Source organism: Acanthopagrus latus, chromosome 7 (assembly GCF_904848185.1).
Source record: "Acanthopagrus latus isolate v.2019 chromosome 7, fAcaLat1.1, whole genome shotgun sequence".
NCBI classification, from domain to species: domain Eukaryota; kingdom Metazoa; phylum Chordata; class Actinopteri; order Spariformes; family Sparidae; genus Acanthopagrus; species Acanthopagrus latus.
In genome coordinates this window covers 19,720,640-19,736,399 of record NC_051045.1, presented here as the reverse complement: position 1 = coordinate 19,736,399, position 15,760 = coordinate 19,720,640, and the positions used below count along the sequence as shown (strand labels likewise).

At 41.1% G+C, this 15,760-nt stretch overlaps 2 protein-coding genes across 13 annotated transcripts in view; one reads left to right on the top strand and one right to left on the bottom strand.

Annotated features, from left to right (window-relative positions):
* Window positions 1-3,819, bottom strand: part of ubr4 (ubiquitin protein ligase E3 component n-recognin 4) — a 44,984-nt gene extending 41,165 nt beyond the window's left edge. For 6 of the 10 annotated variants that reach the window (XM_037104050.1, XM_037104051.1, XM_037104054.1 and 3 more), the window contains exons 1-4: window positions 3,515-3,818; window positions 852-949; window positions 620-723; window positions 228-357 (exon numbers count right to left, since the gene is read on the bottom strand). In XM_037104050.1, the coding sequence (XP_036959945.1) occupies window positions 228-357; window positions 620-723; window positions 852-949; window positions 3,515-3,639 (457 nt within the window). In that variant the 5' untranslated portion in view covers window positions 3,640-3,818. Of the gene's footprint in view, window positions 1-227; window positions 358-619; window positions 724-851; window positions 950-3,514 lie in introns of all 10 variants that reach the window. The other 4 variants (XM_037104048.1, XM_037104049.1, XM_037104057.1 and 1 more) reach the window with 2 other exon arrangements.
* Window positions 2,499-15,529, top strand: emc1 (ER membrane protein complex subunit 1). 3 transcript variants are annotated; one of them, XM_037104061.1, is made up of 23 exons: window positions 2,499-2,756; window positions 5,092-5,219; window positions 5,318-5,383; window positions 5,472-5,565; window positions 5,652-5,780; window positions 6,396-6,522; window positions 6,692-6,841; window positions 7,019-7,186; window positions 7,333-7,404; window positions 7,647-7,745; window positions 8,637-8,733; window positions 9,268-9,384; window positions 9,870-9,878; window positions 10,319-10,518; window positions 10,725-10,874; window positions 11,501-11,662; window positions 11,915-12,034; window positions 12,328-12,465; window positions 13,151-13,324; window positions 13,452-13,662; window positions 13,788-13,872; window positions 13,954-14,083; window positions 14,508-15,529. In XM_037104061.1, the coding sequence occupies exons 1-23, from the start codon at window positions 2,686-2,688 to the stop codon at window positions 14,685-14,687; spliced, it is 2,877 nt and encodes a 958-aa protein (XP_036959956.1). In that variant the 5' UTR covers window positions 2,499-2,685; the 3' UTR covers window positions 14,688-15,529. The 3 variants fall into 3 exon arrangements, with proteins under 3 accessions (XP_036959956.1, XP_036959954.1, XP_036959955.1); XM_037104059.1 differs by lacking the exon at window positions 2,499-2,756 and adding an exon at window positions 4,466-4,619; XM_037104060.1 differs by lacking the exons at window positions 2,499-2,756; window positions 9,870-9,878 and adding an exon at window positions 4,466-4,619 and having other exon boundaries at window positions 14,508-14,687.
* The last annotated feature ends 231 nt before the right edge of the window (window positions 15,530-15,760 follow it).

The following is a 15,760-nucleotide window of genomic DNA, read 5'->3' as shown; positions in this document are numbered from 1 at the left end:
ATATAAAAGCTTTTAAGATTTCATGCTCTGCATTAAGGCCAATGAATCAATAAATCAAATAGCAATGACTTATAAATCCTTTGAGGAGGGCGACCATATTCCCAGTTTTTGTAATTACTCAACTTGTTCTTTGTTTAACAAATAAATAATTGTACTACTAGTCATGTTGTGTCATAATCATTCAATTATTGTTTTCCTTTGGTCCATCTCTTAAAAAGGACACTTACCATCTGAAAGGGTCTTGACGGTTTGAGGCAACTTGGCAGATTTCATCATAGCAGTGAAGGTAATGATTTCTGTGCGATCTAGTCTGCTGCAGCCAGTACAAAGTCCTTTTATGAGAAGAATCAGGTGTTTCTGAAGAAAAATAAACAGTATTATTCAATTTAAGTTAATTAATAGTTAATACAGTAAATGGTGTCCTTTCAAACACAAAACTAGCACACATGACCAGAAAAAATGAGCAAATGTAACTAGATAAAATCTTTAAAAAAAAACAACAAAAAGGCTGTCGAAAAGAAAATGTGGTAACAATTTATCTGGGGATAATGAATGTTGAATCTCCTTTAAACTGATTAAAATCTTCACAACAATCTCCCATGCAGTTTGTTTCTCTCACCTGTGATACTGCACATGCCTCGTCTGGGTTCTCCAAGCGCAGCAATGAAAACTCGATCAATACTTTGCATGCTGCAGCAACCGACAGCAGCTGATTTCTCGGTACTGAAAAAAGAGAGCAAAAATCATTTGCTGGCTGGAAGAAACACAACCTGTAACATATAAAAAAAATTTGAGGTATAGCAGTAGTCATTTCTTATCAATCAAACTCAGAGAATAAGAATGATACATACTCTGACCACATACTGTGGTGATGTAGTGTGCAGAGAGTGCCACAAATGATGAGTAGAAAGGCTCATACTGTTTGTCGTGGTGAAGGATGTCCGATTCACTGCAAATGACAAGTGGGTTCTCTCATTAAAAACAGTCAAATATAAATTGAATCACAATTCTTTATAGCTGTTTAGCTGAAGAATGAGGAGACAGACAGAGACATGGTGTTTGTATGGAAAAACAATTAACCCACCAGTGATACCCCCTACAACATTTAACAACAAAAACCAGATAACCTCTATGCCAGTAATGCTGAATGCATGAAGAATGGATAAACATATCTGCAAAAAGTAATTATCAACACTGCACAAATGAGTGAAACGGTGTGACACTGTGTTTGTTACTGTATTACCTTTAGATTGAAACACATTTTTTGTTGCTAACTGATGCACAACAATTAAGGTTTCCCAGAGAGGCAACACCTTTGGCATTTTGCCACATTTCTTCAAATAAAAGCTGTTTGTTATTAATGAGTGTTAATATATTCGCACATAAATAACAAGAACAAAGAATTGGTCCTTACTAGTGGCAGTACACTGTCCATTGCCCCCAGGAAAAATAATGCCTGGCTTTGGACAAACCATCTATGAAATATTTTCTGTCGGACAGATCTGTTCATAGGCTAAGTGCAGTTTGTCATCGTGGGAAAACCAGTTTGTGTTTAATGACACAATCAAGCATAGCCTGTCAGATGCCCTAAAACCCCTTATAGACCTTTGCAGGGTCCTTAACCATCCTTGAGGCACTGTTACAAACTGACCAAACCAAATGTCACCTCTTCAGTCGGTGATCTGATTACACACTTCCAGACAGAAGGAAGGCAGTCTGTGTTGGTGGAAACCGACCTGTGTGGCCATGTCACTGTTAGCACAAGTCCTTCATAGTGACATGAACCCTGTGTTTTTTTCCCTTAACTATACTCTGTACACCTGTAAGTTATTCTTCAGCCTACAAGACATCTATCTGCTCAAGTGTCATTACAAATCCAATTTAATGTTCCACACCATGACAACGTACAAAGTAATCACAACAACCAATACAACTATATAGAACGAAAACACAGACCCTGATTTTGCAGCTCGCACCTTTCCTAAAACAAGCTCCACAGTACTGGGTCATTTGTTAACTTGTTTCCCCTTACCACATGTGAGCTGCATACTGACAGGGGGAAGGAAAGTAAGGGCTCCAGTAACACTTCATCCACATGCTCACACCTGCTTTATGAGCAGTCTACTGAGAAATGTAACAAGGACATTAGGACCAAAACAGCCACCTCCTGCTGCTCTTCTCCATAACCCCCCTTTAGACTTGATCAATAAAATGTCTCTTTTTTCTCATGATCAAGAGGTTGAAAACTCCAATGATCAATAAAATATTGCTGAAAAATGTTCCACATTGGATATCGTGGCTAAAAAGTGAGCTCAGTTATAAACTAACATGTAAACCAGCCCAATTGGCAGTTTCATCATAAAACGAAACTAACAGGTCTGATAGCAGCATTGCTGTCATATTTACAGGTTGAGCGTTGCGTCAGGAAATGAAACCTTTAAACATTGCCGGAAGCTCTTCAACTGAATGCCCACAGGGATCAACTGATGTCACCACTGAAAAGGACTGCAAAGTGACATCCTAGATACTGTGAGGGCACTACGGATTTGATAATCACTTCACGGCGGTGTATGCATCGGTAGTTTGCAGGGCTAAATGAGCATTTACTAGCTAGTTCTACGAGGAAGGTAATGAAAAGTCCCGAGAATTATTTATGCCTGGCTCCAACGACCAAGTCGCCCCTCCATGACAGGCACTGCACCAGCTCCCTTCAGGACTATGTCGGATTTGATACACTTCTTTAGGATAAGACTCAAGTAGGAGGCATCATTATCGCAAAGTTATAGCTTTGCTTACAATAATGTTAAATTAACGACGTGCACCGCCTCATCAAAAATTAGTGCAGAGTAACGTTACAAGGTCCCCGCCTACTTTCAGCCCAACAACCACAGGCAAACGGCAGAAAACGCTTAACTGACTGACTGTCGTATTAATCAGCTAATGCACAACTCTTTGTTGACATGCTCAGAGTAAACTGGATGTGACAACCTCAGCACGAAATCACTGTTTAATTCAGGCAACTTAACTTAGCTGACGTAGTCAAATTTCACTGTGGCTGGGCCATTTCAACGTTACGAAGGCCCCTTATTTAGCCTGTTGGCTAATGTTTGTGTTAGCTAGCTAATGATGAAGCAAAATTTCTAAACGTTCCGCTGCGAAGTCGATTCATGTTTGCGAAGCAACACTCATATATTTACGACCAACGCCCATCTGTCATTAATCGTGGCTTGTTTTAAACAGTTTTGCATTGCCAATTAGGGCAGGTTAAATCGCATTTTGAGTAAGTTAGCTAGCGTTAGCATGTTAGCTAACGTCAGCAACTGACTCGATGCCAGTGCAAGTTAAGCTCAAGTAGCTTGCTAGCCGCTAACGTTAGCTACGAGGGTAATGTTTCCCATCGAACTCAACCAACCAAGCTAAGTTAGCGAGTTAGCCAGTCAGCTCACTCTTGGGTGGACACGGCCAGTATTTGGGCAAATACAGACACGGAATTTATTGACATGTAACCGGTTACCTGTTGATTATAGACCCAATAAGCTGAGGTAGCTCTTTCGTTTCAAAAGCGGTGTACGACGCTGATAAAAGCGGTCGTACTGCCGCTGTCCATTCGTGTTCCCCATCTCCTCCGCTCGACGCCATCTTGAAATCCCATAGAAAAAACTAGCTACTGGAGATAGAAACTGTTACAGCAAATCGTAGGGGGCGCTCACAATCTGACAGCAGTCAGGCCAACATCATCTCATCCTAGTTTTTCCTGTCTGTCTCTAAGGAACAGTTTTTCATCCCAAGGTTAATAACAGCTAATAATACAGTTCCCAATTTGGTAATTCAGTTCCCCGTTACATTTATGTGCAAATACAACCAAAACAACAGATAGGTCGCTTTTGAAAAAGAGGTGTTCACATTGCACTCGGTCGTGAAGCTGTGTGTGTGTGTGTGTGTGTGTGTGTGTGTGTGTGTGTGTGTGTGTGTGTGTGTGTGTGTGTTTTGTTTTTTTTAAATAATTATATTGTGTTAATAAAGAAACAAATAGAATTATTCATACTTTGGTATTCTTGTAATTTGGTATCCTTGTGTATGAGTGTTTTGCAGACTGGACTATTTCCTTTCCTTTCAGTTTGAGAAATTTATAATACTGACCACACTGCAAACTAGACTGTTCTGGTCCAATATAATATAAGCCATGTAAGAATTTATTCAGTCCACAAACAGCATCCTCTCTAGTAATATAACATATAACACAACAAAAGTCTAGTCTCCTTTATCACTATGATTTCAGGTAGCTTTAACACATCATACTCAGGTAAGGAAGACAGTTTTGTGTTCAGTCTCAAGCTCAAATTTTACATTTGTGTCTGAAATAGCTCGGTTTATTCTGCAGCCTGATCACTGCATTACAGGTATCACAGCTGTGTACCTGTCTGACCGGTAGGGTGCAGCACCTCTCAGTCACGAGACAAACATATAAGACAGTCAACTTCCGACTTCCTCCTTCTGGTGAAGAGCTAGCCCAGAGCTACTGCTGCAATGGCAAAGCTAATTTTGTTGTGTTTGAAATTTGTGACGTTATGCGGCACTATCGGGGCTGTGTTCGAGGATCAAGTAGGGAAATTTGACTGGTAAGAGGATTCTAGAGAATGATCAAATACGAAAGGTAATTGAGAGCCATGTTTTAATGTGGAGATGCTAATGCTAACACCTGTCACAGCCACTAGCTGCGACCCGGTGTGTTTGGGGTGGACTTTGAAAGAACAGGCCAAAAGACATGGAAATGAATAAAAAAAAGATTGTATTTACTCGCTTAAAGTAAGTGCTGTTAGCTTGTTCACACTTTCTCGTTTGCCTTTCGCGAACCAAAGGTCACATAAGATCAGTTAGTTACTGTAAATGTGATTGAAATGATTCAATGGATTTGGCCCAACATCAATAAACCGTCCACCAATATTTTTCTCCTTTTTATTTCGGGTGTGTGACACAACACTGCCGTTTGTGATCATTCCTGTATTAATAAATTTGGCATTTGGGTTTGCCAGAAGTATAAACTAACTTGTTGACCTTCTGACAGCTTCTTCCCTTGCTTGTGATTCACAGGAGGCAGCAATATGTCGGCAAGGTTCGCTTCTCCCATTTCGACACACATGTGCAGTCATCCAAAAAGGTGCTTGTGGCAACAGAGAATAATGTTTTTGCTGCACTAAACACCAGGACTGGAGACCTCTGTAAGTACTGTGTCTGTCTATTGTTACAGAAAGGTGATCTGTCTCTCAGAAGACACACTGTGTTCCTATGATAATTGTTTATTCAATGACTGTTGCAGTCTGGAGACATGTGGACAAGACTGGGCCAGAGGGCAGCATTGACGCCCTTCTGCATCATGGACAAGGTGAGGTTTATCATTGCGTTTGAGCTTTCAGAGATTTGATTTCCCCTATTAAAGCCAGATCAGTTCTTAAACTGTTCTTGTCTCCTAGATGCGGTGCTGGTAGTTGGTAATGGCCGCCTGCTGCGGTCCTGGGATATAAATGTTGGCGGTTTGAACTGGGAGATTGTGCTCGACTCTGGCAGGTGATTGCTTCCTCAGCTGGCAGTTGTTAAGTTGAAAACTGTCTTAAATTTGATGAGATGTTAACCGCTTTTGTTGTACATTTTAGTTTCCAGGCCGCATGTTTAAGTGGACAGCAGGACAGCGTAAAACACGTGGCTGTTTTGAAGAAAACTGCCATCTCTCTCCATTACCTTTCTAATGGTCATCAAAAGTGGATAGAGAATCTTCCAGAAAGGCAGGTTGATTTTTTTTTGGCACTGGGTGAACATTTGAACCTGCTTTCATGTGTCTTTCGTACTTTTAGTATGAGCTGTCTTTGTTAACAAAACATCTCCGCCGACGTTAGAAATGCCCCCCAGACATATTCTCCATTGAGACATTCATGTCTCCTTGTTTTTCCTCTAAAAAGTTAAGATTGTAAAGATTACATCTACTCGTCTGTCTTTGTAAAAACAAGTTTTGTATTGGACCACAATTGATTCAGAACTAGTTGTAATGTCACACATCATACTTGTAGGTATACACCTTAAAATCAGATTTAAGGTGAGGACAGACACTTTCCTTCAGCAGATGAATGTGAAAACTGTCCACTAGTGTCAAACTTTGCACATACATTACTCTGCTTAATAAAATTACAGTAAGCAAAACACATCTTTGAATGGTGTGGAGACTAAAGGTATTTTCGTTTGCTTGAATTCTTTTGTAGAAAGTACTGTCTGCACTGTAAGATGCTGGTAGTAGTTTGTAGTCTGTATTTGGGGAAAATTCTATCAGTGCATTTCAAATAAGGTAATGAAAATGTTATGTATGTATAATATATAACAGCTGTCCCATCTTTTTATTGCTACAGTGAAACGGTGGATTACCAGGCTGTGTATTCTGGTGGAAATGGTGAAGTATATGCACTGGGAGTTGTTCCCCATTCCCACATTGCTGTTGTGGTTTACAGTGTCGATGATGGAGAGATAATCAGACAGGTAATCCTTATTTATAGTCACATTATAAAGTATGTAGATGCTGTGTAGAATATGCTTTTTGATACTGAATGGAAAAACACAATTCTTCAAAATACATCCAGTAAAACAAACCATTGTTTCCAATATGCTAATTAAATCCCACTTTCTGACGTGATTGTGTTGTCCTCAGGTATCGGTCGAAGCTCCATGGCTGTCAAACATCCAGGGCAGCTGTGCAGTGATCAGCAAGGGGATGCTGACTTGCGTGGACCCTGCAGCTGTGTCCTTGTATATGCTGGACTTGCACGCAGAGTCACAGATGACCCAGATCCCCCTGCAGGTACCCCCCCAGAATAAACTAAAAACTCTAGTTAAATTCAAATGTATATATCTGTTGTTTAGGTTTGGTTCAGCTACAATTTCCATCTCATTTCTCTTCATTTTTGTATCTACACAATTGAACTGTGTCTTTTTGTATCTTCTCTGTGTTTATGTGCTATCATTTGTCTCCCTCTAGTCACTGGGACTTGAAGTCGCCCCCGGCTTCCATCCAGTTCTGGTGTCCACACAGCCCAACCCGGCCCAGCAGCCGCTGTCAGAGTTCTTTGTTCAGCTCGGGCCTGAAAACTATGTGCTCCTCCAGCTCAACAATGGGCAAATAGTCACACTGAGGGATTTCAAGCCTGTAAGTAACTGTTACTCATTCATTTCTCTCTCATGCTCAGTTCACATTCTGACAATGAAAATCCAAACCAGTTGTCATATTGTAATATTTGCCATCGAAAACTGTAAGGGCTCAGATGTTCATGATGCTTTTGTGTTGATTCGCAGGCTATGCTGGTTTCTTTTGCGACCGCTGGAGAGAAGACCGTTGCTGCTATTATGTCGCCCAAGAACAAAACTGTGAGTTAATGTAAAATCATGATATCAGATTTGTATTAGTGTGTGGTTTCCATTGCATGTTTGTGGTGTGATTTAATTATTGACTTTGATGAATAGAAGTTGTATTAGCCTGGCTTTTTATGTAGCTGCTTGGAAACAAAGTTAGATCTATCTGATACAGTTTGAGCTGAATTCAAAACCTTATTTATAAGTCAAATGAAAACCACTGTGACAGATGTAATTATCTATTTTCTTCCCTATAGGCATGCAGTATCAACCTTTTTAGTGCAGAAACTGGACGCAGACTTCTGGACACAACAATGATTTACAGTTTGGATCCTAATGTTGGGAAACCAGAGAAAGTGAGTCTAACATGCATTCCAATACCTGCACTACCATACTATTTGGTATGCTAGAAAAAGATTATGTTCCAGTATGAAGTATGTGAAATGCAATATCAAAAGTACCAGGATGTCTCACTACATCTGGTCATATTTCGCAGTATGCAAGCCAGCATGCTTTTCTGGCTGTTCTGACCCACAATCTTCTGCTCAACGCAAACGCTAACAGCACAAACAGCTCATTTTACAGAATGCCAGACATGGCAGTGACAGATTAGAGCCCATTTGAGTGATATGCTCTTTTACCCCAAAAGTTCGTGCTAAGGCTGCGATGGATATAAGAGCAAGAGGTTCAAAGTTTAAAGCATGCTGTCATGACAAAGTAGTGTGTCCCAATTCTGTCCATACTGCATGCAACACCTGAGTTTCTTCCCGGGTATTCATCATCACAGTTGATATCTGGCTGGTCAAGACAGCAAGGGTATGATGATTAATACAATTACTTTCTGAACAAATCAGACTAGTTTGGGAGAAGGCCTATGGACATCAAGCATTTCTCAACAATTTTCATTTTGTAAACAAAGTTAAAAATGATGTTTTGTTGGGGCTTATTTGTGCAAGGATATACAATCGTGTCATTGGAGCAGGAGAAACATAAGTACAATTGCTGGTAAACATTTAATTGCTAAAACTGCAAAAGTTGCCTCTAATAAGAAATGAGTGGGGAAATTTACCTTCTAATCAAACTGGAAGGGAGCTGTCTAAGACAGCAAATGATGTCTCTTATTCAGTCTTTCTGAGAGGGAGATACCATTGTCAATATTAGACCTTCAGCCAGTAGGGTCACAAAAGTTAAGACATCTTATAACAATTTTCAGTTTGTAATCTAGGTTCTTTTATTCTGTCTTCCAGCTGTACGTACAGGCGTTCCTCAAGAAAGACGACGCTGTTGGTTACAGGGTCATGGTGCACTCAGAGGACCATGCACTCTCATTTCTACAACAGCCAGGTACGGGCGGGAAAACAGGAAGCTTTGCTAGTGCTGAGAAAAGTGCTCTGTCAAATTGAGTAGTTCAGTACAGTTCAGTATGTGCTTCTGTCTACTTCAATGCCTTTTTTATTCTGCCACCGAGGGGCGCCAAAGTAAGAATCTGCAGTTTGTGGGTTGTAGGATATTACATGGAATTTACAGCAGTAAACTACTAACAGACACCCTAATTTATGTGTCACTGTGTTTACTGTTGACTGAGTACATCTTTCCAAAGTGCAAAGAGACTAGTGAGCCATGTCTCGCCTCATGATAACATTTGGGTATTCCACTTCTTAATCATCACAAATACTGCCAACATCTGACCACTGCAATGGAGCACGAACAGGCTCTCGGTTTTTCATAATGCTCACATAGTCTCGTCCTTTCCACAAGCATGAAAGGAGGAAAAAAAAGTTGTAATTTATGGAAAGCTCAACACAAACTGCATACTGTGACAGGGTGTGGAAAGTGGAATGAATGATTGCAGAACAATAATGACTCTTGTTTTTCCAGGGCGTGTAATGTGGACAAGAGAGGAGGCCCTGTCAGATGTGGTGACAATGGAAATGGTGGATCTGCCTCTCACAGGAACGCAGGCCGAGCTGGAGGGAGAGTTTGGCAAAAAAGCCGGTAAATGTCAACCCAGAATCCCAATGTGTTTCTACTACTAATCTCTGCTCTGGATTAATATTCTGTATTTCGTCTATTATTTTCTGCCCGTGTTAGTCGCTCTGTAATTTGGGATCTAGAAACTTGGGTCTTATGGGGTGGCTGTCGCTCAGGAGGTAGAGCAGGTCATCCAGTATTCAGAAGCTTAGCTGCATGTCAAAGTATCCTTGAGCAAGCTACTGAACCCCAGTTTGCACCTTTCATGGCAGCCTCCGCCATGACTGTATGAATATGTGAGTGTGAGAAATGTTGTAGTGCTCTGAGCAGTCCGTAGGGGTAGCTTGTTCTTCTTGCCTCATCATTTTGTGATTTCCACTGATATAGAACTAATAATTAGTTTGCAACAGGCCTTGGCTAAACTCATTCTTGGGTGTGTTCGATTGGTTGCTCTTGGCTTCACTGTCTTTTTGTTTTTGTCCTGTTTTTATTGCTGCTCTTGGATTCAGCCATTCAAGGTAATATTCTGCTTTTCTTCATTAAGCTTGACTAATGGGTCTGAAGGTTCAGGTCTCCTGTTTTTGACTGACAATCCACTGGACCTGTTGTTTTAGGCACCCACACCTCCCTTTGCTTGAGTTCACTTTTAGAATCAGTCATATTGTATTTCTACAAAGCCAACTGTGTTCCCATCTTGTTCTTTGTTGCACTGTTTACATAATGATGTGACAAATAAGCTGCTACCCATGTATTCATTTTACTGTCATCTATTTTTTACACCTACACTGATATACAAGGTCTTTAATGTTATGAGGTACACCTGTGATTTGTTTGCCAAGACAACAATACAATTTCCAGCACAAGAAACATCTAAAAGCTCACATGAAATTCTAAAGTGTGACTTGAATCCACTGAAAGTCATTAATCAGCATCTGTGTTCTCACTGTGATGTGTCCAGACGGGCTGATGTCCATGGTGCTGAAGAGGCTTTCCTCTCAGCTCATCTTGCTACAGGCCTGGATCGCCCACCTCTGGAAGCTGTTCTACGATGCCCGGAAGCCGCGCAGTCAAGTTAAAAACGACGTGACCATCGAGAATCTATCCAGAGACGAGTTCAACTTGCAGAAGATGATGGTTATGGTCACTGCGTCTGGGAAGGTACGAGACTTAAGCTTTGACTTCTACTTTAGCTACTTTTTGGGAGTGTTTTGGAAGAGATGAGCATTGCTGCACACTTGTGGTCAAACTAAACTGTTTTGTCTACGGTCAGGCAGGCCCAAAGTCAAGTGAAACACTAATAAACAGATTCCAGCAGAAGTCTCTGAAAGTTCATCCTGTGCTTTTTTTTTTTTTTCTTTGTAAAGCTCTTTGGGATTGACAGCAAGACAGGCAGTATTTTATGGAAGCACTACCTGGAAGACGTTCCATCGAATGCAGCCTTCAAACTTATGGTGCAACGGACCACCGCACACTTCCCTCATCCGCCACAGTGCTCACTGATCATCAAAGACAAGGTATCTAAAAATGGGGCCTCTATGCTGTGTGGTTAAAGATCTTCAGGTTGGAGGCCAGTTTTGTTATCCTGTGGGCCAGAGAAACATAAGTAAAGGATATAACAATGAAATCAGCAGTTCAACTTGTCTGTCATGCCGTTGCTTATTTCACCAGCAAGAAACCAGTTCTGTTCTGGTTAACGCACATCATTCCAGAGCATTTGGAGCATTTTGACCCACTTGGTTCAAAACCTGAAAAAAATAGCAGCTTATATTTGACCTGAGGTACGGACCAAAGTGGCCTTGTCATAAAACATAGAAATCACTAAGCATCTTTTTATATCCGGTTCCCCCATCTCAAGGTCTGAGGCTTTTTTTTTTTTTTAGATTTTCAGCTACATGCCCCAAATAAGGGCTATGGATACCACGGGTAAAAATAACTTCACATTTTGCGCTGTGACATGAAGCACATCATTAAATGTCTCACAATTTAATTAAAATGTGCTGACGTGTCTTAAAAATGGTGGTTGCTAACAAGTGGCTAAATAAATCCAATTCAAAAATCCGATGCTAGTTCTAGCCTACAAATACTGTCCTTTTACTTGTTCTTATACTTTCTGTTTATGATATGTTCTTTCCAATTTTAGGACACGGGCCTGGCCACACTCCATGTATTTAATCCCATCTTTGGAAAGAAAAGTCACGTCACTCCTCCTGCTCTGCCTCAGCCCATCCTTCAGTCCCTCATGCTGCCTCTCATGGACCAGGATTATGCTAAAGTCTTACTACTTGTTGATGACCAGTACAAGGTCAGTGGCACACTATAAACCTCCCCACCCATGAGATTAATGGTCTGTCTGTACAGTCTCAAAGCCTTTATTCCTCTGCATTCTCACTCATCAGACCAATATCTTTTAGATCTTTGATTCAGCCTCTCTGTCCACATAAACTACACCAGTGCGACAGTATGATTGTGTAGATTTTAATTGTTGTGGTGTTCTTAAAGGGTGAGTGATAACTAACCCAGACTTTGATAGTAAACATTATTTCGTTTTCCACAGGTGTCTGCTTTTCCCTCTACAAAGAATGTTCTACAGCAGCTGCAGGAGATGGCCTCATCCATATTCTTTTTTCTTATTGACTCCAGCCAGGGAAGACTTTCTGGCTACAGGCTACGAACGGCAAGTGAACTATTTCACTATTTTACAGAGCTGCCGCCTCCAACCGTTTGTACGGTAATTGTATTGACATTTTTGTTCCATATTCAACGGAACACTTCCACGTTAATAAAAAGGCATTAAAGGATGCTCAGATGTTTTTTACTTAACAATGCTTAATCTATAAAGTGCCATTTTCAAGGGTTGGAGAAGAGTTTCTCTGAGCATGAACATTGTAGCCAGAGGTCTGTTTATTGTTCAAATTCTACCATAAAATGGTACGAAAGATGACTTATTGGATGTTTTTGTGCGCTCAGGACTTGTCGACTGAGCTGATCTGGGAGGTCGTCATCCCGACCGAGGTGCAGAAGATTGTTTCAGTCAAAGGGAAAAGGCCCAATGAGCATGTGCACTCCCAGGGCAGAGTGATGGGAGACCGCAGCGTCCTCTATAAGGTATGATGACTTACACCAAAATCCTTACTAACACTGGTTTGGAAGGCGTGTTGAGAAAGTTTGAAAATTCTATCATTGCCTTTACTGATGCTAGAATTGGTAAATGTTGTCTCGACTTATCTCATTCCCACCTCAGTCAGAAATACGGAATCATTTCCTGTCCTCTGATGTAGGCTGAAAACTCATTTTTCCAAGAAATGCCATCACATCATTGTGTCACTGTTTCCCCAGTGATTCATCCCCCCGTCTCCGCCACTGACTCTAAATAAGAATAAATCTTTTTTTTTCTCTTACACTTTCTTACTGTAGATCCTGATTCTAATCTTTGCCTGTCGAGGCTTTGTTGGGACAGCAGTATTCATTACAACGCTCCAGTATCAAAAGTATTTGAAAGAATGAACAACAGACTAGTATCTTTCCCACTCTTTAAGCTGTTTATCAGAGGGGGTGGAAAAAGACTTTTGAAGGCGACAATGGAGGAAAAGGGGGTCACCAAAATCATTAGTGTTCATCCAGTAGGGACTAAGAATATCCAATCATCTCTCCAGTAAGTGCTGAAATACCTTGCTCTGGATCAGCTGACAAAACAATGTTTCAGGCCCTCATATTTTTAATAAGTGGTGTTGGCTAAGAACATTTAACCTCGATCAAGATGCTGAATCGTGTTTCGTGTCATTTTATGCAGTACCTGAACCCCAATCTGCTCGCTTTGGTGACCGAGAGCACAGACCAGCATCAGGAGCGAAGTTTCATTGGGATCATCCTGATTGATGGCGTGACCGGTCGCATCATCCACGAGGCCGTTCAGAGAAAAGCCAAAGGACCGGTGCACGTTGTGCACTCTGAAAACTGGGTGGTGGTGAGTATTGTAAACTAGAAATTACTAAGAATGATGTTGGCTCACTGCTACTGTCATTGATTGCCCACACCATGTCACTGAGTGATCTCACTCCTGAATGTGTCCCCCTGCCTCTGTTTGACTGCAGTACGAATACTGGAGCACCAAGTCTCGCAGGAACGAGTTCTCTGTCATTGAGCTGTACGAGGGCATGGAGCTCTACAACAGCACAGTTTTCAGCTCACTGGATCGGCCACATGCTCCTCAGGTGCTTCAGCAGTCTTACATTTTCCCCTCCTCCATTTCTACCATGGAGGCCACACTGACGGAGAAGGGCATCACCAGCCGCCATCTGCTTAGTAAGTTTCAGTGAGGTTCGGTCTGATCGCCAATGAATTTTTCTAATAAACAAAAAGGTCTATTCAACATTGTTCAGCTTGCTGCCCTTTTTAAAATCGGTTTCCTTGGGTTTTATTTGTCACAGTTGGCTTGCCATCTGGAGGGATTTTGTCATTGCCCAAGATGTTCCTTGACCCTCGGAGACCAGAAATAGTGTCTGAGCAGAGCCGGTGAGTCCTTCAGTCAGCTTTGGTTTTAAAAAACAATTTTTTTTAACTTCTATATATCTAACTTGTTAACTTGATCTCCAGTGAAGAGAACCTGATACCTTACGCGCCAGAGTTGCTGATCCGTACAGAGTGGTTTATCAACTACAATCAGACAGTATCAAGAGTGCGAGGAATTTACACTGCCCCTTCTGGACTGGAGTCAACCTGCCTGGTGAGTCAAATCACTGACTAATTTGTTATGTTAGGTAGGCAGGCAGTTGTTGATTTAACAATTGTTGCTGTTGTTAAAAATGTTCTGACGGAATGATGTCTTTGCGGGGGGAGGGGGGATATTCTTGAATAATGAGACCATGTGTCAGACTTATTTCCTAATTTTCCTGCACTCATGTAGACATCCCAACCTCATTAAGCACATGAACCAAAACAAAAGACATGTCCTGTATATCGTGTCTGAGAACCTTCATCAACATCGTAGTTAACTGTAATAAACTTGGACTATATATAAGTAAAGTGTTTCTTTAAATCATAAGCAATAAAAATAGTGCCAGGAAATAAATGTTTAATTGAGGCAACACACTGTTTATCTCCTTCACATAAATGAAATGTAAATATGATGGTGTTGCTTTTTCCCTTAGGTGGTGGCATATGGTCTGGACATCTACCAGACGCGGGTCTACCCCTCGAAGCAGTTTGACGTACTAAAAGACGACTACGACTACATGCTGATCAGTAGCGTTCTCTTCGCCCTTTTCTTTGCCACCATGATCAGTAAACGCCTGGCAGAAGTCAAACTGCTCAACCGGGCCTGGCGGTAAAGTGACCGTCACAATCCCATCTCTGACAGCCCCGAGGCTGCACCGAGGACCTCAGCCCGAGGAGATGATGCCGGCTGGGGCCATGCCTGTAGAAGAACACAGGTCAAAGTTCAATAAGGCCCATAAGGAACTGCAGGGGTGAGGGAACGGCGGGGTGGGGTGATGAACGGAGGGGTTAGTAGAGGTTTTATGTGTTTATTTTTTAACTTATTTTGCAAGCACAAGGAATTATTTCATAGTAGATTTAATGTTTTGGTTTTTTTTGGTTTTTTTTGTTTGTGCCATGTCATTTTGATTAGATGTTTAAGACATAGCTGATTACAACTAATGAAAATGGACTTGGATTTAATCAACTGTGGGGTTCGGAAACTCCTACACATGTGAAAGTTAGAAACTTAAACAATGGTAGTTTTTCCCAAGATTACATTTCTTGCCATTTCTGCTTCATTAGATTGTTCTAATGGAGAGTGATAATAAATGTGGAGGTCAGAGAAAGAGGAGACAGAAGATGTTTAACACATGTGAGCATGATTTGGTACAACACCATAGTTGTATAGTTTGTTACTTTTAGCCTGCTGAATCACCATGATACACACATGCCATTTGGTTGGATGGCAAATGAACTGTGAATAAGAGTGAGGAGTTTGTGGCATGGACAAGACCTGTTGCTTGAAGAATCTCCCACCAGAGGCACTGTCCTGCTGCTGTCACCGTCCCATGCTTGACGAGGGAAAAGACCACCGCTCGCCTTTACTTTAGGTACATCAGTTGTCCTGCAGTTTATATGTTTCTTAGCAGTTTGATCCACTACTGTTGATGCGCCATTAAAATTTGTCTCAGAACTCCAGTTTTTTTTTTTCCTGTTTTGCCAAGCTTTCAGAGAAAAAAAAAATCTTTGTAGTCTCCAAAATGCTTTTATATATGTTTGACATTTTAGAAGCAAACACTATTTTCATGGCTTGTTTACCTCAAAATTGTGTTTATTACAGAAGCCAGAACTGCCGCGCTTACAATAACTTCTGTATTATGTCATTATCTCGAGAAAATCAGCTTTGTTATCTGCAGATAACTTA